The following is a 27450-nucleotide window of genomic DNA, read 5'->3' as shown; positions in this document are numbered from 1 at the left end:
ATTACCATGAACAGTAAACGTTTCATTCACCTCAATGTGTCATCCACGTACCAAGTGGTGTTTTTTTTTCTTAATTTCTCTGGGGTTTTTTTTTGTCAGGGTAGGAACTATCTTATCTAACTTATGTTGCTGGGTAATTAAGCCTTCATGAAACATATATCAGCTTTGATTAATGTACATGTGAACCACCCCCACACACTATGTTTCTCCAAGTAACTGATCTAAGACCTGCCTCTTTTGCAATACATTTTCCAGAGAAATTTCCATCTTGAAGTAGCTTACAGCTCTTTGAAGTGTCATTAATAAAGACTTCAAAAGCAATAGATACATTTGCAACAAGTTTGTTTATATAGTAAAAACCCCGCCTATCAAAGAAGAGGATTAAGCAAAATTGTATGATGTACCCACCAATTAGTACTATAAAACACAAGAAAAAATAGGAAGAGGGGTTTACTCAGAGCAGTTCTACAAGTTTTATTTTGCAGATCAGCATTTGGGATTGCATGAAGTTTGAGTTAACATGAGAATTGCTTTCCCAGTTTATCCCACCCCAGTTGCTCCTTTAAAAAAATGGCAAAAAGAGCAACAGAAATCATGATTGCTTAAAAGAAGTTCACAAAGTTTCATAAAGTAGTTCATCAAGTAAGTTCCGACAGTTGTGCAAAATCAGCAACAGTCCATTCCTAAGCCTGTGAATCCAGGAACTTTTTCCTTCCACACACATGTACAATATTTTGAAGTAGCCAGCAATATCTGGGTGATCATTCCAGGTTGGGTTGAGAGTCCTGTTATGGAACTTTTTAAGGCACAGGAAATCTCCCAGCTGGAATAGATGGATCTGGCACACAGAGGAACTGATACAGGTGAATATTTGTAGTGCAGGGTTGAAAGGAAGGGTCCTTGGTGTTCTCTTGAGTTTGGTTGTTTTCTTTGTTCGGATGTTTCATTATCCAAGCTAGGTAACCTCATCAATGCTGAGAAAGTAACAAGGACCCCTCAGAGGAATTGTGATCCCTACCGCCATTGCTTTCCAGAGCTCTCTGCTACTGCTGCTTCTGCAAGAATAGAAACTTTGGCATCCTCCTCACTCCACCCATAGATGCATGAGAGGGCAGAGAGTCACCTCTCCCCGTTGTGACTCATCGCCCTAGAAAAAGTTCTTAGGATTTTCCGCATAAGCTCCAGAGGCAAGCCAGACTAGAATAGCTTGGGTATCACAATATCTTTCACATGTAGTTGCTGAGCCAAAAGACAAAAAAATAACATGAGGCAATTAGTCACCCATGAGGAACCATTCAAATAAACATCATAGAGACATCTGAAAGAAACTTCTGATAAACAGCAGAGCGGGAATTTGAAACAAGTGCAAAGACTAAAACACAAAGTTGTTGAGCAAGCCTGACCATCAAAGTGATTGCCTTTAGTAATATAAGGTAAAATGACCAGGTTTGCATGAGCAAACAGATCACCTGAGATGGTGAAGAATCCCCTCAGTTTCCATAAGGAACCAGGACTAAAAGCATACTTGGAACCAATGAGATATTAAAAGATTTGTCTCTGGCAGTACAAGATTGAATTTAGACAATAAGCTCAGGGCTCCAAAGGAAGGTAGCAAGGGTTCTATCTATCCAGCAGATTAAAAAAATGCAGTCCCTATTAAACAGACTCCCTCAACCACAAAAGACTTCTCAGAAAAGAGTTCAAAGTCAGGAGTTTGTAAGGCCACACAAGTAAGTTCTGAGGTTTTCTCTACAGGGTTTATGGTCTGCCAAAAATTGTGGGTAAAGTCATATGTAGTCTTGGGAAACAGAGGTGGCTGTGGTGGCGCAGTGGTTAGAATGCAGTATTGCAGGCTAATTCTGCCGACTGCCAGCAGTTTGATCCTGACCAGCTCAAGATTGACTCAGCCTTCCATACTTCTGAGATCAGTAAAATGAGGACTCAGATTGTTGCGGCCAATATGCTGACTCTGTGAACTGCATAGAGAGGGCTGTAAATCACTGTGAAGTGGTATATAATCTAAGTGCTATTGCTATTGTGGGATTCAAAATTGTACATTGCTACAAAGTCAAGTTTGAAGCAGCTAGAAACTCTGCTTCATAAGTGACTAAACACTGAATCTTAAAGGCTGGCATTGGTCATTCCAGGGGAATGGCAGAAACCTCACGAGGAACAAAATAGTCAATATCCCAAGGGTGCTTTTTCTAAAAGGCAACTAGACTTTCTTGGTTTTTTTCCTTTGAAAACAATTTACTTCTTCTGAAGATGCTTCTTGGCTGAGAAGGAGAAATGTTTTCAAAGGAAATAAAATAAAATAAAATCCAGTTACTTTTTTTGTTTGTTTGGAAAAAGTACTTTTGGGAGAACTAGGACCCGGATGATTGGGAATCTCCATAGACAAAACAGTCAATGGAAAATCCATAATCAAATCTTTAGATATTTTTAACAAGGACAGTAGCAACCAAGGCTCTCAAAGCATCCTATTGACCATGAATGATAGGGTCTGGGGTGTCTAGTGGGCCACAGGTCACTTTTTAGCAGTAAGTGACATAAAGATTTTAGTAGCTTGCCAAAGACTGGTATCCAAGGCTTACAGAAGCCTCAATTTCCAAGTAAGGCTCTCACCGGATGCTTGGTAGAAGACAGTGACAATTGAAAAATAGCATTCATCTTGGCAGGGAAAAGAGTGCATAATAAGGCCCAGTGACTTTAGGCCAGGGGTATCCAAACTTGGCAACTTTAAGACTTGTGGACTTCACCTCACAGAATTCCTCACCCTGGCTGAGGAATTCTGGAAGTTGAAGTCCACAAGTCTTAAAGTTGCCAAGTTTGGACACCCCTGCTTTAGGCTATGAAATGAAGGGGTCAAGTCTTTGGAGTACTTTGGTAGGCTTCATTGGGTTTTAAAAATGGGAAAGTAAAGGACCGACCTCAGATTGATTCATGAACATGCACTCCATGCGCTCTCACAGAGAGGGACTCCTCAGGGTGCCGTCGGCCAGGCAGTGCCGACTGGCGACACCCAGGGGAAGGGCCTTTTCTGTGGGGGCTCCCACCCTCTGGAACGAGCTTCCCCCAGGACTTCGCCAACTTCCTGACTTTCGAACCTTCCGCCGCGAGCTTAAGACACATCTATTTATCTGCACAGGACTGGACTAGAATTTTTAAATTTTTAAATGTTTAAATTTTAAATCTGGTTTTAATGGGGTTTTATTATTTATATCTCTATTTTAAATATTCAGCCTTATGTAATAAGTTTTTTAAATTAATGTTTTACTCTGTATATATATATATGTTTTTATATGGCTGTAAACCGCCCTGAGTCCCTAGGGAGATAGGGCGGTATAAAAGTGTGAACAATAAATAAATAAATAAATAAATAAATAAATAAATAAATAAATAAATAAATAAATAAATAAATAAATAAATAAATAAATAAATAAATAAAAGAAAAATTCTATCGGCAATCTAAAGAAAAAAGCTAATAGATAAGCCTTATGGTAAGCAAAAGTTTAGGCTATCTAGGGTACTGTAGATACTAGATTCCGTCAACACCCTTCTTCCCCTTCCAAATTATCCTTTTAAAATCTTTGTAATTTAATATCAGTTTCCTTTGGGTGCACAGCTGGTAAGGAACAAGATGCTTCTTTATCAAGCACTTTCTTGTAATCTTTATCCACAGATTGTGCTGAGATAAGGCTCATCTCTATCAAGAACGTTCAATAGGCAAGTGTTCAGCTTTTAAAACAATTTCATAAGCGGTTCCTTCCCTTCCCACATATTTATCTGTGTGGTTCTTGCTGGCAGCTGCTGCATTGAAGCCATAATTAGATGGAATTGGTCCCTGGCCTTAAAGTCTGGTAGTCTTCTGTTTTTTTTTTAAGAAAAAAACATGGCCTGGAAACAAAGCCCTAATTCTGTGTGATGGTAATTCAACAGAAATCAATTTTTCGGTCTCAAAAATGGAAGGATAAGGCAATTTAAATTTGTAGAAACACTCAGTGAAATCTTTGTGCAAACTCAAAGAATTAAATTTGTTGAACATGAGACTTGAAAACAACTAGAAAATCTCAGAAAGTTATAAAACACAGCGTGTAAAGTATTGCAAAAGTCCTGAAAAAAGAGGGGGAAGTGTGTCAGCCCCCCTAAATTTTGGGTGAAGGCATTGTGTCGTCCCCCCCCTGCGTTTCTCATCCTCCTCCATTTGTTCTGATCTTCAACCATATAACAAACAGGCAAGAAGACAGACATGGTGAGAGTATGAAGAGGGAAGCCAAGGTGAAGCTGAAGCAAATGGGAGAAACACTTCAACAAATGAAGAATAGATGGCAGAGAATCTGAACAACAGAAACCTCTTAACTTTTTTCTAACATGCACTCAACTTACACAAATCACAATGCAGAAAATATACACAAGACTCTTACACACCAGAATGAATGGTGGATGCAGATGTGGCCAGATTCTGCATTCACTTTCCAAACACTATTTTATTACTAGAGAGATTTACAGTAGCTTTTAATGGGACAGACTTGCATAATGTTTAAACTTTCTCTCTGCACAGATCTACACCGTCAAATACATACCAAGAGAAAATATTGGCACATTCTTTCTATCACCATTAACACTGACAATGTAGCATCTCCCCCCCCCCCCAAATTCCAAAAACTCTCTACTTCCCTGCTTGTTCTTGCATACAATCTGTCAATCTGTCTTCAACCGGGAGAAAGAGATGCTTAATCCTGGTGTACAGGTGGGAAGGTTCATGTGAAATTCAATCAAACCATTCAACAGGGAGACAGGTAAACAAAAACTAAAAAATATTGTTCTATCATTTACATACTAAATAAACTAAAGTCTGATTATGCTGATTGTAATGGCGTGGTGGTAGTATTTGTCTAGGTACCAAATATTCTAGTAGCTTGGATGGTTTCAAATTACAATCTTGCAATAATCTTAATCGTTCCAGTTGGCATATTATTCTGCCCTGAGCAATATTTAGAAGGAAAGAAATTACAAATGTCAGTGGCAAATTAATTCACACACACACACACACACACACACACACACACACACACACCCTTGCTATGGCTTTAAGATCTTTTTTTTTATTTTTAGCACTAAGCTGTGCATGCTTAAAAGCCTTTCACATTTTGCATCATGAGTTTCAATAGCACTCTGAAAAATGTTGTGGGGGTTTTTTGTTCCTCGTTTGATTTTCTGCTATTTCTTGTATGAAAAAGTTTTATTTTTACATTCATGTCCAATAACATATTTAATGTACAGTCATATACAATTAATCGGATCTGCCCAGTCACCACCCCCTCCCTTTGACTCTCTTCACTTCTCTACCTTCTACTTTCCACAACCTTCCTCACCTCCTCTTATCTACATCCTCTCCTCCCTCCCCCATAATTCCTTTCTTCTTCCTCTTCTATCCCACTTTCTTCCTTTCCTCTTTCCTCTTCCTCCTCCTTATCCCCTCTTCCTCCTCTTCTCTTTCCTACCTCCTTCTCTCTTCTCCTTTCTTCCTTCCCACCATTCTGAAATGGTAGCCGGGCAGCCCCGACCTTACATTAATTATACATCTTCAATCATCCCTGTACATTAACCCTCAATCCATTTTCTACCCTCGTCCCCCCCACTTTGTTACCCTCCCTCCCTCACCCTCCCGAGACTTCCCAGAACAAAATGCGGGGTATCAAAACTAACAATCATAATCCAAAATAAATCTTAAATTATAATCTCTAGTCACTCCACCCATCATCACACTCTCAATTCCCCTCTCCTTTAAACATATATCTAATACAAAACAATTCCTAAATTTACTCATATGCTATTTGATATTTTTTTTGTCTGATACTTATTTTGAATATAATCAATCCACATTTTCCATTCTGAAATATATTTTTCTTTTGTATAGTCTTTCAAATAAGCAGAAATTTTTGCCATTTCTGCCAAATTTGATACTTTAAGTATCCATTCTTCAATTGTAGGTAATTCTTCTTTCTTCCAATATTGAGCAATCAGAAGTCTTGCGGCTGTTATTAAGTTCAAAATCAATTTAGTCTCTATAGCTGTACAATCCATAATTATTCCTAAAAAGAAAAACTGCGGAGTAAACTTAATCTTCTTTTTCAAAAAAGATTTTCTGCTATTTCTATGACTACTCAAATAGGGTTAACTTTGGTTGTTGGCTAAATTACAAGAACCAAAGTTAACCCACTGTCTGAGGGAGGCGGCCTTGAGACAGTGTTAGAATCGATTTCTGGATTGCAGGGATAAATATCATCTGAAAGTTGTGTCCAGCAGCCCATTTTTATTTATTTTTTTATATTATTTATATTATTTTTATATTTTATTTATATTATTTCTTCTTCACTGCTTCTGTGGCAGTGCTGTCTGCTTTCAATTGTGCTAGCTTTTCATGTTGTTTCTGTGATCTCAGAAACAACAACTAGAGTTGTAGTCTAGTTCTAGCCTAGTTCAGGGATCTCCAACGTTGGTCCCTTTAAGACTTGTGGACTTCAACTCCCAGAGTCCCTCAGCCAGCAAAGCTGGCTGAGGAACTCTGGGAGTTGAAGTCCACAAGTCTTAAAGGGACCAACGTTGGAGACCCCTGGTCTAGCTGATTTTCTCCCAAAGCAGGGAGACCCTGAGGATTACTCCCACCCCACCATTTCTATAACACTGTTGCTTGAACCTTTGATCTCTCCAACTACAGCTGATCACAACTCCTTCTCCAATGGGGAAAGAGTCTGCAGGTGAGAGCATCTGCATGACAAAAGACTTGGAAGGCTACAGGTCATCCTCTTCTCTTCGGAAGTAGAAAGGCATGGCAGATCAAGGGAAAGGGCAACAGGCATCATATTTTGAGCCATCATCGGGGCAACTTGTCACTCAATTATATCAGCCCACTGAACTCAGAAGTACATTTGAGGGGGGGCTGGTTCTGCTTAATTTGCATTTAGACTGCCCCCCCCCGTAGTTGCAAATCAAAGGAGCCCCACTTTGGTCACTTCTCTCATGAAAGGTGTCCCAATGTATCTTGTCCACTTCCCTGTGCACAGTGGGACTATTTTCTTTTTGGCTGTTCTGTGCTGAATGGACATGGTTTCCTAGTCCCACAAATAGGCGGGCTCCCTGAGATCTGCTCCTCCCCGTCCCATATCCGTAACTTTGTGTTCTCTTCCAGGGTACTACCAGTTAGTGCTTACCGTCTCCTGTCTCTTTGATTGTCTGACTTCTCCAAAGATATGACGATCAACTCACCCTGTGCCAATTGTGGGTGTTCTGTGACTGAGGTGGGCCAATCTGAGCCCTCAAGGGAGCCCACTACAATTCTGGACAAGCCCCCAAATTGTCCAAAAACCTCAGGCATCCAAGTTAGCACAGAGCTGGAAAGAACCTAGTCCTTGTATGTTTGTTTGTTTGTTTGTTTAACGAATTTATATAGCTTCCCAACTCAATGACTGAATTTGCTTCACTTAATGACTGCAGCATTTACTTAACCACCGCAAAAAAGGCCATAAAATCAACTTGGTCATATGACTGACCTGTTTTACAACCATTATGGCATACAACTGTAAACAGGCTCCATTATGGTCATATGTCAAGGACTAAAAGAATCATGATTTTCCTTGTCCAGTCATCACTGACTCTAGGGGGAGGTGCTCATCTCCATTTGTCCAAAGACATTTCTGTGGTCATGCGGATGTGGACATTTCTGTGGTCATGACACCATGCTGAAGTGCAGAGAATGTTGTTGCCTTCTCCCTGAAGTGGTACCTATTTATCTATTTGCATTTGCAGGATTTCAGACTTCTGGAGGGGCAGGAGTTGGGGCAAGTAACAAGAGCTCCTCCTATCTCATGGTGTTCAGTTTCAAACCCAGCTGTCAGCTTTCCAGCTGACATGCTCAGCATGGTATGTCAAGGACTATCTGTAATATAATCAGTGAGTTGTTTTTATGGACAATTTTTGACAGTTTGCAAAAACTGAAAGCCATTTAATGTCACCAACAAATCAGAAAGTTTTTCTGGTCACAAATCTTAGTTCTTTTCAGGCTTTGAGTAAAATCTTTAGTATTTGATACAAGAATTTCATATTCTAGATTGTAAATGAAGTAGGAACACATCAGCAACATCCCATGAAAATATCATACGTATTTTTACTGTGTAAATAACATGATCATGTGAAACATATGAAACAAATACGCAATGGCATTTGAGTGTTGTCATGCATGTGCTGTGGATTAAGGCCCCTTCCACCAAATTATCATGGTTTATATCATTCTTCATATGCTAATTGCTGCAAATTTGATAAAATCTGGTAAATGTAGGATTATTTTTTAAAAAAATTAAGACCATTTATTTTGAAAAATATAGTCAGTAGAAATACATTAATCTCTACTTTATAACATTTTCTATTTTTCTATTCCACGTTTAGGACAAAGGCTTTAAATACATTATTAATTTCTCGAGATCAGAAATTGTCCTGATAATTAAAGAATCTAATGCATATTCAGTTAATATCAATTGAGCTTTGAATTCCTACTATTATTACTAGTTTTAAACAAAAAAAGTATCAAAATTATGTGCTTTAACTGGTCCAGGGAAGCAAAAGATGCCCTTCTAACATTATTATGGTTAGATGGGAAAATTAGCATAATTATTTTAAGGAGACACATCTTTATTTTTTTTAACCTGTTTGAGCAATTAAGGGAATTACATTGAAATTCAATTAAGTTTTAGCTGGCCTCACCCTGTTTTCTTAATGATTACACCTCAGGACAGCAATTTTGTGGAAGTGCTGCTGACAGTGCAAATACACCCACATGCACCAACAGCTTACTTGCTTTTGTGGCACACTATGTCTAGTATGAGTGGAGGACCTCCAAGTGTTACCTCTTAAAATGGTAAAATAATTCAGTAATTCTGGTGACTCTGGGGCAGTGGTGAAATGTAAAATTTGTTACTACCGGTTCTGTGGGCATGGTTTGGTGGGAGGTAATGTGACTGGGTGGGCGTGGCCAACTTTTTTTTTTTACTTTTAAAAGCATTTTTTCTACAACCTCTTCAGGCAAAAAAGGCTTCTTTCTTTTCTTTTAAAAACATTATTTTTTGCCTTTAAAAAAAAAAAGCCTCTGACGATCAGGCAACTCAGCTGGGATCGCCAGAGCCTTTTAAAAGCATTTTTTCTACAACCTCTTTGGCTGAAGAGGTTGTAGAAAAAGTCTTTTTAAAAGGCTCTGATGATCCCAGCTGGGCCGCACGATCATCAGAGGCTTTTTTTTAAAAACTTTTAAAAGCATTTTTTCGGCTGAAGAAAAAATACTTTTAAAAGTAAAAAAAAACCTCTGATGATCGCGCGGCTCAGCTTGGCATGGGGGGGAGGCAGGGATTTTTGCTACTGGTTCTCTGAACCACCCACCACCATCGCTACCAGATCGGGCGATCCAATCTGAACCGGGAGCATTTCACCCCTGCTCTGGGTAAATGGGCAGTACAGATAGTTCTCAATTTACCACTATTAATTTAAGGAACATTCAAAGTTATAACAGGACTGAAAAAAGTGACTTTTGATCATTTATCACAGTTATGGTTGTTGCAGCATCCCCATGGTCACGTGATCAAAATTTGGATGCTTGGCAACTGGTTCATATTTATGACGATTGCAGCGTCCTGGGTTTGCAGGACCACTTTGGCAACCTTCTGACAAGCAAAGTCAATGGGAAAGCCAGATTCACTTTACAACTGTTTACTAACTTGCTTTCGTGGTACACGATGTGTGAATCACTGCAGTGATTCACTTAACTATTGTGGCAAGAAAGGCTGTAAAATTCACTTAACTGTCTTGCTTATTAACAGACACTTTGGAACAATTGTGGTTGTAAGACAAGGACTACCTATAATATTTTCTGTATTTCCCCCTCCCCCTTTTTTTAAAGTGAATAAGGCAATCAGTAAAAGTTTGCCTGGAAGCAGTGCTAGAGAAAAATTTACTCACTTTCTAAACTATTTTTCATTTTGTGTACCTCCATCAGCTGTCTCTTTATTTGTCCTCAATGCAAAGCTATAAAGTCTGAGTATTGTCTTTTCTCATGAAGGAGTTGCTCTGTTGATTAATGATGAATTTACTGAGCTATCAACTAATAATCCAGTTTACCCCCATCCCACACAATGGGCTGGTAAGTACCGGCTGAATCACTGATCATGCTGCGTAAGGGGCAGTCTGGATGAGCGCTTTTGTTTGCTTGCTCAAGCAACATGCAATGATTAGAGCTTCCTTGTTGGCAAAAATCCAGATGATACATGCAGCTCCACTGTTTCAGGGTTCCGTGGAATGTGTGCTTAATTGTTGCAAATATTGTGTGGGAAGTTAATAAAAAATAAGGCAAAATTTGCTAAAACAATTTTTAAAAATATACGAGTTGTTAAGTTTCCTGTTGTAACGCTGCCTGGCTACCACTTCAGAATGATGGGAAAGAAGGAAGTAGAAGAGAGGAGGTAGGAAAGAGAAGAGGAGGAAGAGGAAAGGAAGGAAGAGGGATAGAAGAGGGAGAAGAAAGGAGTAGGGAGGAAGGAGGAGAGGATGTAGATAAGAGAGGGGGAGGATGGTTGTGGAAAGTAGAAGAAGGTAGAGAAGGAGAGTAAAATGAAGGGGGTGGTGACCGGGCAGATCCGATTAATTGTATATGATGGTACATTAAATATGTTATTGGATGTTATTGGATAAGAATGTTAAAATAAAACTTTTTTAAAAAAAGTTTCCTGTTGTAATGATCAACTATTAAATAAACACTCTTGCTATTCTTCAATTTCTTTCACATTTTGGGGGGTTTTTGATGGAGGTCTGCCTTCTTCATCTGCAAATATGCTAAACCAAATATGAACCTACATGTTGTGATTAGCTAATTTATAGGTGGTAAATGAAGTGGCTGAATCAACATACCTGGTTAATAAAATGAAAGTTTAGGGTAGGATTGACATACTGCCTCCGCATCCCCCAGCCCGGGACTATTTTGTCCTGGTTTGTTCATAAACATCAAGCCACAGTTGGTATTTTTGAGAATTATTAAGTATTAGCCCAAGCTGATATTCACCAGTAAGTTGTGACAAGATATTTTGAGATGTTTTCGTGTTCTCCATCTTTCATATTTTTTAGATTTTGATTTTTAAAAACAAAATGGAAATTGGGGCGTGGCCATGACCGTGGTGGGGTAAGGACCTTTCCTTCACTTCACAGGGCTTAATAATGAAGATTTATGAGGATTAATGCTGTTTGGAATGCACCGTTATGGATGAAAGTTAATAAATCATGAAGTGGAAGTGTTAATAGCCCAGCAGACTGAATTTAAAACTGGTAGGTCATCTGAAACTGCTTGAATTAAGGAGTTTTTACTGCGTGGGATGACCGAACTGGCAGACACAAGGAGTTTGGAATAAATTGTTGTCTTTTGCTTTCCTTATTATAATTATCGTGTTCTGTGTTAAATGCTGAGGCTAAGGAATATCAAAGACTGAATTTGTTAATGAGAAGAATTTTAATTGAAGAGATCGATCTTTTGTGCTGACTGACTGGCTGATTGGCTGAAGAAGATTTTATTAGGTGGATAATTTTTTTATTATTTTTCTTCTGAGAGGAAATTAATAGCTTGTTTATATTACAGAAAACAAAAAAAGGACTTTGTTTTGAAGTTCAAGCTGGTTTGTTTTTTTTTTCTCTCTGCCGACGTGGAGAAAAAATGGCGCTGATTAAGCTGTGAGGTAATTGTGTTTCTTTGTGGAGTGAATATGACTCATAAGTTACTGATAAGCTACTAACGAGTGCAAATAAGCCGTTTCGCTTCAATTAAAAGATTGTCGTCCCTTGATCTTCATCAAGACCCTCTGTAAAATTGGTTTGACTGCTGTCCTTTGATCTTCACTAAGACTCTTTGAAAAATTGGAATCCCAGTTTGAGAAATTTTTGGTTTTTTTTTTTCTCTCTGCCGACGTGGAGAAAAATGGCGCTGATTAAGCTGTGAGGTAATTGTGTTTCTTTGTGGAGTGAATATGACTCATAAGTTACTGATAAGCTACTAACGAGTGCAAATAAGCCGTTTCGCTTCAATTAAAGATTGTCGCCCCTTGATCTTCATCAAGACCCTCTGTAAAATTGGTTTGACTGCTGTCCTTTGATCTTCACTAAGACTCTTTGAAAATTGGAATCCCAGTTTGAGAAATTTTTGGTTTGTTTTTTCAAAATGACTCAACAACTTTCAGAAACGCAGCAAATTGCTGCAGCTTTAAATAAAATTGGGGAAAAATAGCAGCACTATCAGAGCGTATAGATAATTTGACATTTAAACTGACATCCGAGTGCAAAATTTAAAGCAAGATATGATGATAACTTTGCTAAACAAAAGAGGAAATGACAATGATTAAAGATGAAATGGAGCAGCTGCATGTGCATGAGGCAAAAGTAGATCGGCAAATTGGCAAAATATTTTATAAAATGAGCAGCAAGATAAGAGAATTTGTCTTTTGGAAGAAGAGATGAGGAAATATAATTTTGTTATTAGAGGAATCTCGGAAGAAAGGGAAGATAAATTGAAACAGCGGGTTTTGAAATGGATTAATGATTTGGATACGCAACTTACGTTCACAATAGCAGACCTGGCAAGCGTTTTTAGAATTGGATATAGAAGGCAAAATGGTTCTAACAGGAATGTGCTTGTCAGGTTCGCAAATCTTGGTGATAAGTTGGAAGTTATGGCCAAGTTAAGAGAGTTGGGAGATGCTTTGAAGTTTGAAGGGAAGACTATTCAAGTCTTCCCGGACATATCAAGAGAAGAAAGGGCATGGAGATTTTTTTTAAAACCAATTACAAAAGTTTTGAGGGATAATGGAATTAAATACAATTGGAGGCCACCACAACAATTGAAATTTTTTTATAAAGGAAGGATGCGTACAATCACCCCAGATATAGATGCATTATTATATTTACGGGAGCTTGGACTGATTGAGATGGAGGATTTAATGGAGATAAAAGATCAAATGCTTCAGATGGGTGGAACATACGTGGAAACATCAATCTCAGAAGAAGAAAAAGGGGCTATTGGAGGGCAAGACTCCAAAGGGTTAAAGAGGAAAGAAATATCACCTGTGTTGGTTGAACAGAAGAAGAGTCGTGAGGATACAGTAGGAGAAGAAGCAGATAAGAGTCTTGGAAAATATGAAGCTGAATGCGGGTCATCGCTATCTTTTTTTTTGAGTGATGAATTTAAATAGACAGCCCGAAAGAAGTGCCCCGGGCATTGGCACGTCCCCTCTCCCCCATTCTCTTTATAGAGGCGAAACCGATGAGGATGTGGGGGAAGAAGATTGTTTGTACTTTATTGTTTGTTTTGTTTTTTGTTTTTTTTCTGTTTTCTTATTGTTGTTTATATGGTAGTTTAATGTCGGGTGGTGGGGGGCACAGAAAGGAAGATGCGGGGATAGGATTAAAAAATTTATATTTTAAATGGGAGTTATAAAAATAATGTCATGGAATGTGAAGGGTACAGGGAATCAGATTAAAAGAAGAAGATTGGAGCTTAAGATTAAAAGGGATTTACCAGACATTTTATTTTTACAAGAAACCCATCAGAAATCTGAAGATTCAAATAGAATGTATATAAAAGGTATGCAAATATATGAAAAGCATTTGGAACTTCAAAAGCTAGAGGAGTTGCAACACTGATATCAGATAGGGTGTACTTTGAAAACATAAGGTAATTTTGGATGAAGATGGAAGATATGTAATAATTGTTGGAAATCTTAATGAGGAAAAAGTGACACTTGTTAATTTATATTTACGAATGAAAACAAAGAGAATTTCTTGTAAAAATAACAAAAATTTTGGAGAATGAAAGTGTAGCGAAAGTAATTGTGGCTGGGGATTTTAATTTAATCAGAGATAAAATAGACAGTACTAATCCCACCCGCTGTGGAGGAGCAAATAAACTGGGGATTTTAAATATGTGGATGCTTCGAAACGGCGTGGTTGATGTGTGGAGAGAGGTTAAAGGAATTGAGAGAGTATACACTTTTTTCTAAGATATATAATACATATTCTAGAATTGATTATATTTTTCTTTCTAAAGATTTGTTGAATAATGTGGATAAGGTAGATGTGGGAATTTTTAAAGATTCTGATCATGCAGAAGTTATGGTGGACTTAGATTTTAATTTTGAGAAAAAAAGAAGCTATTGGAGATATGACGAGAAATTGTATAAAAATGAAAAGGATAAAAAATGGATACTTAAAAAATTGGAGGAAAGTTGGAGATTAAATGATAACGGGGAGGTTAAATTTGAAATTGTTTGGGATGCGATGAAAGCGGTGTTTAGAGGGGAGAGTATTAAATTATCAAGTAGGAAATATAAAAATTATAAAATTAAAATGGAAAGAGATAAAAATAAGATTAAAGAATTGGAAAATCAATTTTGCTTACTAAAGAAAAAAATTCTTCAGGAGCTTAATATGTTAAGAAATAAAATGATAGAAGAAGATACAGAGTTAGTAAAAGAAATTTGAGATTTTTAAATAGGAATTTTTGAATTTAGTAATAGAAATTCTAAATTATTGGCAAAGATGGCGAAAGATAAAAGAGAGAAGAGAGAAATTGGAGTTTTGATAGATGATAGAGGTATAAGATGTTATAAAAAATTAGAGAAATGTGAAGTGGTTAGAAACTTTTTTCAGAATCTATATTCAAAGAAACCAATTAATCGGGGAAAATTGCAAAGTTATTTAGAAAAGTATGTGGTGAAAATTGATCAAACATATAAGGAATTGATGGAAGAAGATATAACACAAGATGAGATTAATGGAATAATACAAAAATTAAAATTAGGGAAAGCTCCAGGTGAGGATGGATTACCTGTTGAGTTTTATAAAGAATTTAAAGAATTAATAATACCAAGACTGCAAAAATTATTCAATGGAATATTACATGGTGGGGAAGTACCTTCGTCATGGAATAGAACGGTGATATCCCTAATTCCTAAACCAGATAAAGATTTAGAAAGGATTGAGTCCTATCGGCCCATTTCTTTAATTAATCAGGATGCAAAGATATTTACTGCTATTATAAGTAATAGATTAAATAGATTTATAGATAGATATATAAGTTATAATCAAGTAGGCTTTGTGAAGGGTAGATACATGAGTGATATTGTTAGAAGAGTATTAAATATTATAGATGTAGCTGAATATAATGGTGATAAAATTGGTATAGTATCATTGGATATTTTTAAAGCTTTTGATTCTGTACAATGGGAAACAATTAAAGTAATTGTGGAGGCTTTAGGCTTTGGTAATAAGTTTATACATGTTATTTCAAAATTGTACCAAAAGAGCAGTGCAAGAGTGAAGGTGAATGGAATATTAACTGAAGAGATAAAATTAGAAGCTGGTACGAGACAAGGATGTCCCTGTCCCCAACATTATTTTTATTGGCTATGGAAATATTGACAAAATGATAGAAAAGATGAAGAATTAGAAGGATATAAGGGTATAAGATAAATTTGTATGGATGATACTTTAATTATTTTGAAAAATGTAGAGAAAGATTTGAAAAGATATATAAGCATTTGATAGAATTTGAAGAAATGACAGGATTGAAAGTAAATTGGTCAAAGTCAGAATTATTGATGGATAGTAATGGTAATGAGTCTGAGAATATGCAAGAGCAATTTGGGATAAGGATTAAAACACATTGAAATATTTGGGTATAGTGCTTTCACTTAAGGTTAAAGAATTGAAAAACTTAATTATGATGTGGTCATTAACGAAATTGAGAAGAAGATAGATAAATATAAAATTTTAAAGTTGTCTTGGTTTGGTAGAATTGCAATGTGTAAGATGATGTTGCTGCCCAAGTTCAACTTTTTATTCGAGATGCTACCACTAAATCTGACAGAGAAAGATATTGAAGGATATCAGAAAAACTGGATAAATTTTGCAATGGTGGCAAAAGACCCAGATTAGTGAAGAAAATGTGGTATCAAAATCAAAAGGAAGGTGGATTAGGAATCCCCAAATTATTTAATTATTACTGTGCGTATGGTATCCGGATAGTGGTAAAAATACTTAAAGGTGAAGATAATTATTGGAGAGATTTAGAGTTAAGGGATATAGAAATTTGGATCAAGGTGGTTTTAGATAAAGCAAATTTAAAATGTGTAAGTAGAAGTTATTGGTTAAAGGGATTAAGTAAAAATGTGGAACAAATTTGTTAAAATTTTAATTCGGATATAATCTTTTGGGGAGACAACTGGAATTTGGCGATTAAAAATAATATAAAACGTAATGAAGTGATTAAAGAGGAAAATATAGAAATTATTAGAGATTGGATAAAAGTTATGGAAATGAAAGGAGGAATAAAGAAATTATTGAAAAATTAGGGTTAAGTTGGTTTGAAAAATACAGATAGAAAATGGACAAAAAACTAAAGGAAAATTATTCGATAAATAGATGTGAAACTGAATTTGAATATTTAGTATCTCGGATTATGAAAGATGAAATTGGGCTAAAGGGACTCGTTAGTAGGGTTTATAAGATTATAAATTCTGATGAAAAATTACAAAGAGTGATGAGGACAAATTGGGAAAAAGATCTTAATATTGAAATACCAGAATCAGATTGGAATGTGAATTGGAAGAGTAGAATTATGAGAACTTTATCTATAAGGATTAAAGAGCATAATTATAAAGTTGTTTGGAAATGGTATTTGACTCAGTAAGATTGTCACAAATGGATAAAAAACTAGTAAAAATGTTGGAGATGTGAGATGGAATTGGGGACTTATGAACATATGTGGTATAATTGTGATAAGGTTAAAAGTTTTGGCAACAATTGGAGAAAATGATATTTGAAATGATGGGGAAAGTAATAACATTGAGAGTGGAAACTATATTATTGTTGGTAATTAAGGAAATAGAATTAACAAAATATGAAAAAGAATTGATTAGAATTATGATTATAATAGGTAGAATTATAATAGCTAGATATTGGAAACTAGATGTGATTTTTAGAATAGAAGAGTGGAATTCTGAAATATGGAAATTAGCTTTAAATGATAAAATGACATGTGATATTAAAATTAGAAGTGGTGTGTATAAAGAAGATATTTTCTGGAAGACTTGGAAACCATTTGTGGACTTTGCGCTTGGAACATTGGACGCTTCAGTACCTGTACCTCGAGAACGTGGATTTTGGCAATCATGAGGATATATCCGAAGACCCAAATCTTCCTTTTATGTATAGCACAAGGGTGTAATAATGTATTTTCTTTTTGTTTGTTTGTTGCAAAAAAAGTAATAAAAAATAAAAAAATAAAAATAAAATATATTTAAAATATTAAGAGAAAATTAATAAAAATTTTTAAAAAAAAAAATAAAAAAAAAATAAAAAACAAAAAAAAACAAAATGGAAATTAGCATTTTGCAAAGCAAAGCACCAAGCTGGATTCACAACTACTGCTAAATGGACTCAGAGGCTGTAAGCAGCCAGCCCTTCATCAACTTCATCTGGTGCAGACCTTCTGGAAGCATTCAATATGTTCTCACCTCAGGAGAAACTCTCTGGTTGTATCTTAAAGGTGCTTTTTCCAAGAGGCAACTGGACTTCCTTGTTTTTCTTTGCAGATATTTTGCTTCTCATCTAAGAAGTTTCTTCAGCTCTTGGTTGTATCTCACTTCCAGAAAGGGAGGGAAGTCAAGACCAGGCAATGTTGCTGCTTCATCATCATTGTGGATTTGTTGGTACTAGCCTCCCTTTAGAATTAAGGCTTGCTCCATCTCTGGGGGCTCTTTGAAGAGCACTGGTGGCTAATGAGGTCTCATCATCTTTAATTTTTACCAATAGTATCAATCACTCTATACTGTGGGTGTTTTACCTGCTGATCGTTAGAGTCTCTAATCAGTAAAATAAATAACTTTCTTTCAATGCCTTGGAGTCTCATCTAGACTTCAAAAACAAAAGTGCTGAGTGGCTGCAGCCTAATACTTTCTCTTCTAACATAGAATAATTTTGGAACTGGACATCCCTATTATGGCAAACATTGTGTTCATAATATTCCGCTGGTGGTTTTAAGAAAATGCTAACATTTGGTTTTCAGGTCCCATTAAGCATCATAAAAATCTGTAATTTTCCTCCAGTTTGTCTTTTTATGTACTTTTTAAAAGTTAGGAACAAGTGTCATTAACTCAAATTGGGATTGCATTTTCTTAAGTATTTACAATGCGGAGGATATTTATTGGTTAGCTGGAAGTGACCAGTGTGGTTTAATTGCTGTAGTGGTGTGTGTGTTTTATTGTTCATGAACCCTGGATTGTTTGTTCCAGGTCTAGTTTCTAATGGTGGCTGGCAGGCAGGCAGGATATAAGAGGGGATTAAAAACTTGCTTCATTCTACAAAGGGTGATTGATCTTTTTGCAGAAACAGACAGACATGATTAGATTACTTTTAAAAGAAGCCTGCAGAGATGATTAACTTTGCTTGTGAAAAAAGGTACGTAATGTGCTCCACAAAGAGATGGCTACTGTCACAGAACTGTACAACTGTTTACTGGGAATACAATGGAAAACAGCCTGTTTTAGTAGACTGACCTCTACTATGGTATCTCAGTCTCTCTTAACATTATAAAGTAACTGCAACTTGCCCTTCTCACTCAGTTTTCCCAGTAGAAATCACATGGATCTGATAGGTAGTTCCTGAAAAGGGATATTCAGCGAGGAACCCAAGAAGCAACAATGAGTGTGTGCAGGCTGCATGCCCTCACTCTGAACAGCCATAACCGTTCCCATCATACCAGAAAGTTTTTCACATCCGTGTAAGGAATCTACGGATGACAATTTGAAGGAACATAACTGCTGCAGAAAATACAGATGTCTTTATGAGACTACTACTGGATAAAAACAGATCAATATTGCTGTGTGCGTGCGTGTGAGAGAGAAAGAGAAAAAATTTATAGTATCCAATATACCACTAGATGTCACCCACTGGCAATTTTTTAAGATTTAACCAAACTGTCACAAGATTTTGGCCATTTAGTTATATATTTTTGATTTTTTTTTCTCCTTGCTTGCAAATTTTGCTGACCTCTCTTATAAAGGGACATATGCTTGATTTATGTTGAAATCAATGATTATTTCCTGTAATCTAATCCAACTTCCCAAATTTTTTAAATGTAACTCCAATATATTCCTTTTTAAAAGGGGAGGGGAGAGCCATTCCTCACAACACTGTATGTAGACAGGCAACTACTTGTATTCTTGATTCCATCTTCCTAAAAGATTGGCTGAATGATGTATGCAACCTGTAGGTAACCACCAGAACTTTGGCTAAGACTGCTAGCTTTGTGCACCCTTGAGGGCTGAAAGGGTTTAAAAAAAAAAAAAAGTTGAAGAGCAATGTAAAATTGTGCTTAAAAGCTTCTTATTCCCACTGCTTGAATGCAATGAATAGAGGTGGTCCTCGACTTAGAACAGTTTATTTAGTGACTGTTCAAAGATATAATGGTGCAGAAAAAAGTGACCGTTTTTCACCTTTGCAGCATCCCCATGGTCATGTGATCAAAACTCAGATGCTCGGCAGCTGGTTCATACTTACGACCATTGCGGTGTCCCAAGGTCACGTACTCACCTTTTGCAACCTTTTGACAAGCAAAGTCAATGGGGAAGGCCAGATTCACTTAACAACCGTGTTACTAACTTAAGAACTGCAGTGATTCACTTAACAGCTCTGGCACGAAATGTTGTAAAATGGAGCAAAATTCATTTAACAACTTAACAGAAATTTTGGGCTCAATTGTGGTCGTAAGTCGAGGACTAGAATAGATTTTTTTTTTAATTGGCCAAGTGTGATTGGACAGACAAGGAATTTGTCTTGCTGCATATGCTCTCAGTGTACATAAAAGAAAAGATATGTACCTACATTAGGTACTTCAAATGTGTTATCTGAAACGGGCAATGCTACAAATGAGAGATCTCCAAGTTCGCTGCAATCCCTACCTTGGCCTGATGCAACCTGGATCTACGTCTCTTATCTAAAATGAGATTCTTGTTGGGAAATATCCCAGGCCTCCAGCCATCTGTATGACTAGAGAAGATCTCTCTAGATTAGAACCACCTGCAAGTACAGAATGTAGAAAACTTTCCACTGCAGCAAATGTACAACAGAGGATGGCAGTTGTGTTCTTCGCAACCCTTGCTACAAATTACAAGAGACACTTTTACGAACACTTTCCAATATTTTATTACAATCTCAATCCAGAAAATATCATTAGTTCATGAGATATATACATTCTTACATGGAACGCTCCCCCCCCTTTATAAGCAGGTAAATCGTATTTCATATACATGATATACATTAAACATTGAAAAATAAGTTCAGGGATTCCAAGGCTATTTGTGCTCCCCCAGACAGTCCCCCAGGTTTTCATGCATACATTTGCTTTTCTTGGTCATACATCAACCATGAGCAACAAATACATACAAACCCTCCTAAATGTACTGGCCAAGTGGAGAGATCGGCAAGAAATGCTACCAAAAATTACTTTCTCAATTCAGTAATCTGCAGTTATTAAGAGTCTGTGCTGCCCATTTCAAAACATGGCATTACCTTCGTCTACTGACAATGAGACACTATTAGCTTACACAGAACACAGCTCAGTAAAATGTCAGGGTTTTTAGTTGGTTCTATTAATGCAACTCCCCTGTGCTACTGTCATAATGCTGTTTAGTATTTGGAAGTAAATTGAGTTTGCAAGTTAAGAAGGTAGTAAATTGTTAATTACTGAGTTAAGTGCAATAATGTCATTTTCCCCCCATTCTAATCCATGTTCCAGGCTTCATTTAAAAGTGTAACACGAACACCACTTGCCTTTAAAAATGTAAGCACTTAAAGGAAAAAGAAAGTCCAGAAGGTTTTTTTCTTTAAAAAAAAAACTAGTTGAAAGTTTTTTAACTTGAAAAAAAATCGGCTCATTTTTACTGAAAGACAGTCAGTTTATAGAAAGTATTAAATGCTAAATTCAAAATTGTACAAAAATGGCATACAAGTTCAGAAACAAAGAATGATTTGATTCTCTGTCCAAAACTGATTGTTAGCCTACCTGGGAAGAGCACTTTTAAAAAATATTAAGGATTTTTTTTCCCTCTGGGTAACTACCTCAAAAGTGATTGTACTGGCATGGGTGGGTGGTATATCTGGAGAATAAGCTGGCTCGTTCAGTGTTCCACTAAAGATCACTTTAGCTGTTTCACAGCTTAATCAAAGTTCAACATATCCACATCAGTATTCATATAGCTTCTCAGTCTATTCCGAGAGTGGCCAAAAACAACCAACCAAGGAAGAAGCTATTGAAAGTAGCCAGAAAGTAAAAATAAGAGGACAACATATGTAATTTTGGGCAGTGGCCATCTCACAGATTTGTCCGGGCATGCACATGGCCTCTTTCCTTTCCTTGCACTATGTCCAATGGCAACACAATTTGTATTATAAAGCTAAGTTGCTCCTGGAAATGAAAGGGAAGGGTATGTTTTCCTTGCTTTTTGTTGCTTCTTTCAGATTTCTCCTTCTTCGTGTCCTTTGAATTCCTCAATTCAGGTTCCAATACATAGTGAATTAAGTCCATTATGAGGCCAAATAAGCTGCAGCTAGTCAGAGGAACAGAGGTAGCAATATTGATTCTCTATCCTTAAATCAAAGCAAGTATCCTATTAACAAGAAATACCTTTCAAATGGTATTCAGGCTTTTGCCAAAGGACTGATTGGGGATAGACAAGCTTCACATTTCAGGATGGACTGAAATTCCCATCCATTTCCTGTTTTTTGTCATAGTAGCAGTTGAGGAGACTTATAGTTCAAAACATCTGAAAAGTTCCGAATTGCGAATCCCCTGTGGAGACCATAATGTACTGCAGTTCTGTTGCACCATCTCTGCATTGGGCCATTCTCTTGTGCAACTCAGAACATTTAACCAACCCCCCAGAAGCTGCTCTGAAAAGAAGGAAGACCCACAGACAAATCCAAGAGTCAGTTGCTCTTAATTAGAAGACAGTTCTTCTCATGACTGGCTTCCATTGGAACGCATTTATTTCCCACTGTATGAAAGTACCAAAAATTTGTTCACTTGTAAAATTTTGATTTTTATATCTTGGGTTTTGGAATAGTCTAGATTCCAGAATTATTGTGTGAGAAGAGAATACACATTCCTATGCTGAAGCAATTTATATGCAAAATTACATCATACAAAACTGGATGACAAAATACTTGGCATGAGACATAAATGACAAGACAGGACTAGTACCTTGATCCCATCTTTTATCAGATCTGAAGGATTTATATATATATATATGAAAGTATGACTCAGGATCAACCACACCATAAAAGGCATCTGTGGATGGTCACAAAAACTTCTGTTCCAGAGCAGTATTTCTTGTCTTTATATTCTTATCAGGAATGGAATAATTTCTCTCTCATCAAATTTTTTAAAAAAACAAAAACACTTACTTTACAAAATATAATCATTACCTAACAAAAAAATTCATCATCCAACAAACAATAAGAAATGCTCCAGTGCATTGATAGAGTTCAGTAAAGAAATCCAGTTGGTAATACACACCTCCTTTGTTGGGCACCTGAATGGATCTAGAGATTTGCTGTTCTCTGCCTTGAACAGTTCTCCCAGCCCAGCTGACAGCCCTCCAAGGCAATTGCTATTCAGTCCAAAGCATTGTCTATAGAATGGAGTCTTATATACATTTTCAACAAAACCGTTCCAGTTTTTTCATTTGAAATTATAACAGGCACATAAAAAAAAAATACAAGCAATCTGCTTCCTCCAAAGATCTTTTTTACTTTAAAAAAAAAAAGTCTGTAAAAATATTCTGCACAACCATCTATATCCATCTAAGAAGGGGAATATACACATGTAAGAGTTTTATCTGTATATCTGTTATATTCTTAAAACTATCAGTCCTTCTTGGCTGGCCTTTTTACCTCCAGATGCTCTGCTTTGCCGATACAACTGCAAGACACATAAAAATAAATGAAGCAATCCCATTATTAAAGCTGAATGTCTGAGAAACAAAAGGATGATATGTCATTCCATGCAACTGCAGACTTAATGAAAAATAGTCTTTATGATGATTCCTTCAAAAATAAACTCCAGATTTGGAAGTTGCTACATATTTTAAAAAATCCGAAATGCAGAAAGTAACTCTTGTTTAGCAAACATAACATTTCTATTTACCGCAAGCCAAAATTGGGATTTCATTATTATGGGCTCCTGGATTTAAAAATAACCTCAACATTAAATATCCTCCAGCACAGGGGTCTCCAACCTTGGTCCCTTTAAGACTTGTGGACTTCAACTCCCAGAGTCCCTCAGCCAGCAAAGCTTAAAGGGACCACAAGTCCACAAGTCTTAAAGGGACCAAGGTTGGAGACCCCTGCTCCAGCAAAAGAAAAACAGTTTGAAGAAACTAATTTGATTTAACAAAGTAGAACCAAAAGAAAGAGAGAAATAAGGAAGATCTGGCTTCTTTAGCTTCTTCTTTCTAGGATCATGGTTCAGGAATATACTCAAAGCATTCTAATGAAGGTTCCTGGGATTAAGAATATGATAGCAGAATAATTATTGCAGATTTAAATAAAAGGGCCTTGCACAGGAGAAATAAACAGTACCATATCAGTTTACAGTAATATATTCTCAAAGCATCAGAGACAATTTCACCAATTAAGACCAATTAGGTTTTCCAAGATTAAAATCTGGAGTTTGAGCCTAAACCCTGCTCTAAGTTTATCTAACTCAAGATCATGGAGTAAGAGGTTTTTCTGAGAAGTTACCTTTTCAGTTGGACTGATAATTCACTATGAATCAGACTGTTTATAATTATGGTAACTTTCCTTCCAAGTACATATAGCATTTTTAAAATCAGTGGAATATATTTCCTCAGATGTTTAAACTGTTTTTAAGGACTTTGAATTAAATCCCTTCCTTTCATTTCCTATTCTTTCATTACTTTTTTTTTTAAAAAAAGCACTTCAAAAACATAAACAGGCAGTCCTTGACTTACAACCATTCATTTAATGACCATTTGAAGTTACAATGGTATTGAAAAAAATGACTTACGACTGTTTTTCACACAACCATTGCGGCATCTCCATGGTCATGTGATCAAAAGTTGGATACTTGCCAACTGACTCATATTTATGATGGTTGCAGTGCCCTGGGGTCATGTGATTGATTACCTTTTGTGACCTTCTGACAAGCAAAGTCAGTGGGGAAGCCAGATTCACTTAACAATTGTGTTACTAACTTAACAACTGCAGCGATTAAACAACTGTGGCAAGTAAAGTCCACTTAACTCATTAGCAATATAAATTTTGGCTCAATTGTGGCCATAAGTCAGGGACCATCTGTACTACTCTGGTGTACTTTAAAAAAATTCAGGACTCCTGTTCTTACCCCATGATATTAAAGTACTTCTCAAAGAAAACTACGGAAGTGGAATAAGAAGGAAAGGCTATAATGCATTTACAAGATATGGCCAATTCTGTAAAACAAAAAATACATAAACACTCTTTTGACACCCATTTTAAAAAGTGCAAACACATAAACCAACTCTGGCACACTGAAGGAATTTCGTAGCCGGAAGCTATCCCCACCAATGTAAAACATTATGTCTGGAGACCTGCTTGACAAGACCAGGCATTAAGCACAAAAGAGACCTAGGCCTCTTCATACATACACACCCTCAGGGTTCAAGCTGGACACCAGGGGATTCTGGAGGTTCCGTGGATTGCTGAGGAAATGCTTGGCTGTAGGTCTGGGAGGTGAGTTTCGGTCGAGTTCCAACCAATCTAAGGAAAATGATAGTTTAATAGAGCTTCCTTGACCCAAAGGTGCATTTCTTTGATCAGATTCACTTAGCAATCATATGATTCACTTAAGAACTGCAAGGATTCACTTATCACACCTGTGGCAAAAAAGGTCATAAAATGGGGCAAAACTCACTTAACAACTGCCTTGTTTAGGAACAGAAATTTTGGGCTCAACTGTGGTCAAGGACTACCGTAATTTACTTCTGAACCTGAATTTGAAGCCTGATCATTAGGAAGGCAAATATAATTCACAATATCTTTTGCACTTGATGGGTTATGCCAAGATAAGAGTCAGGGAAATCAGTAGATCAGCAGGTTTCACAACAGCTTTGGCTCAGATAGACAATACCAATTTTTCGGGAAGTTTAACTCAGGTTAAGTGACAGCTAGTCAAAAGGGATATTGTCTCTTCAAGGTGATTGTTTATTTAAACTGAGATTTCTGAAGGTTTTTGAGGGTTATTATCACAATATTCTTCACTGTTTCTCCTAAAGCAGAGATGGGAAGTTAAAACAAATCAAATCTTCATAATATTTACTCTAAAGTCTAGTCAAGCACAGATCCTGTGTCCAAATGGACACAGCCTATGCAGTTGTCTTGGAAGGCAAAGTATGGATTTTTTAAATGTTCCTGGTCTAACCTGCAGTCTTGGAATTCCTGATAGTATTCCTATTCAAGAACTAAGTACATCTAGCCTTGCTTAACTTCCAAGCCCACATAAATAACAGTAGTCAAGTTCTGACACCTGCCGAGACCAATCTGAAAAATAAAAAAGTACTGTAGAAGTAAGAAAGGAAACATATTTCAAATACCATTACCAAGACTACAATGTTCCACACTTTTGTCTGTCTGCTGCACAGGAAAATTAAAATCTGTATAAATATCATGCCTATTCCCCCAAAAGCAAAACGCATATGAAAATGGACTAGGTTGGATGTAAGATAACTTGGGTTGAATCTCCCCTTCTTGCATTGTTATGTTTAACTCAGAACCCCCATGGTGCACTATCTTTTTTCAATTTTCTGCAGTTTTAGTCCAGTCAGCAATGCGCTAAATACTCAGTAGGGCTAAGCCTCTACATCTATCCAGAATTTTTAAAAAAGATGGCTAATTAATTGTTCTTTCACATGCTCCATATATACAGGGTGTACCAAAAGCCCAATCGCAATATGTTTTATTGATTTTTTAAAAAATCTGCAGAGAAAATGTTACTGTACTTCAAAGGTTATGCATTGAATTTTCAAAGGTCATGGATTTAACAAGTAAGGAAGTATTTAGAACAAAATAGCAGCCAATTTGAGCATTTAATAAATTTATGGTTGGTATATCTTGTATTTTTATACAAAAAGGGTTTGTTTTTGCTATTACTTCTCTGAAAGATGCTTTCACCTCAGGTTTGAATGGAAGTCACTCTCATTACACTATTTAACTACCAGCTCTATGAATTCTATTTACAGCTATGAAAAATGGTTTGATGGAAACACTAATGATAATACCCTTTTTTCTCACATCCTAGTGCTTTCTAGATATGTTTGCTAATGCTTCTCATAATGCCTAACGACATGGCCACTACCTGTATAATCTATAAAGTACCTCTAAAGGGGTACCAGAATGGGAAAGCTTAAAACAATTCTCCTGTCTCCCTCCTTTTTCCTGCCCACTGAGTTATATTCTGACCTCCATTTCTCTGATGAGTTGCCAACTCTTGGCTAATTTGATCCAGCTGCGATTCTGCCTCTGATCTGGCCTGTGGAGTAGTCACCATGGCTCCTGTCTGCTGGATGAATTGTTGTAAATTACATTGCCTGAGTTCCTTATTCAATTCCTCCAGCTCTTGATTCTGGGCCTGAAAGACAGAGGAGGAACAGGCAGAGTAAATTCCAAATCTCGTCTTTATTTGAAATAATAATCTGAAATTGCAGGGAATAAAAGTGTTTTTTTTTTAAATTTCATCTAACCTCCATCCAAAGTTTAACTCTTTTCTCTTTGTTCTCTTTGTAGTAGAAATCAATCAGAATTTTCAAGGCAAATGGTAAATGCTATCAAGACACGCCCATCTGATTCTTCAAAAGTGGAAGAGACAATTGTCTCTTTGTTATAGAGACAATTAAATTGGCAGCCCATTGTCTGGTATTACCTGTGATGGTGTTTATTGAGGGAGCTGGATAGTAGAAATCCCATCCAATACTTCAAGGCAATTTATTATAATATGTAAGATATCAAAATGTTCATAATCTCAAGCTCAGGTCTCCTCCAGTCAAATACGCTTTGGCAGAGGGAGCAAAGATAGTCTTGCCCATCTCACATTATATCACACTGGTCAGTCTTTGGGTGCTTTCCTCATTTCAGGGATTTGATTAAGATCAGCTGCTATAAAACTACCTCTATTTACAAAGTGGAAAAGAGAGAGCCTATATCTATTTTATCATGGACATGGAGAATTCAGTGGATGCTAATATTCTACCATAAAGGAGGAGAAATGCTGGGAGGAGGGCGTATCAGTGCATATAAAAACATATTTTACAGATAGAC

The 27450-nt window shown here is 36.6% G+C and overlaps 1 protein-coding gene across 6 annotated transcripts in view; it reads right to left on the bottom strand.

The window, feature by feature from the left end:
- Positions 1-994: 994 nt before the first annotated feature.
- The window catches only part of RASSF7 (Ras association domain family member 7), an 89851-nt gene continuing 63395 nt past the window's right edge, over positions 995-27450 (bottom strand). For 3 of the 6 annotated variants that reach the window (XM_058156826.1, XM_058156816.1, XM_058156834.1), the window contains 3 exons: positions 26596-26764; positions 24790-24897; positions 995-1239 (listed from right to left, as the gene is read on the bottom strand). In XM_058156826.1, the coding sequence (XP_058012809.1) occupies positions 1148-1239; positions 24790-24897; positions 26596-26764 (369 nt within the window). In that variant the 3' untranslated portion in view covers positions 995-1147. Of the gene's footprint in view, positions 1240-20262; positions 23060-24789; positions 24898-26595; positions 26765-27450 lie in introns of those variants that run through there. The other 3 variants (XM_058156844.1, XM_058156853.1, XM_058156849.1) reach the window with 3 other exon arrangements.

Source organism: Ahaetulla prasina, chromosome 1 (assembly GCF_028640845.1).
Source record: "Ahaetulla prasina isolate Xishuangbanna chromosome 1, ASM2864084v1, whole genome shotgun sequence".
In the NCBI taxonomy this organism is placed as follows: domain Eukaryota; kingdom Metazoa; phylum Chordata; class Lepidosauria; order Squamata; family Colubridae; genus Ahaetulla; species Ahaetulla prasina.
The sequence above is the reverse complement of the archived record's forward strand: the minus strand, read 5'-3'. Positions and strand labels throughout refer to the sequence as shown.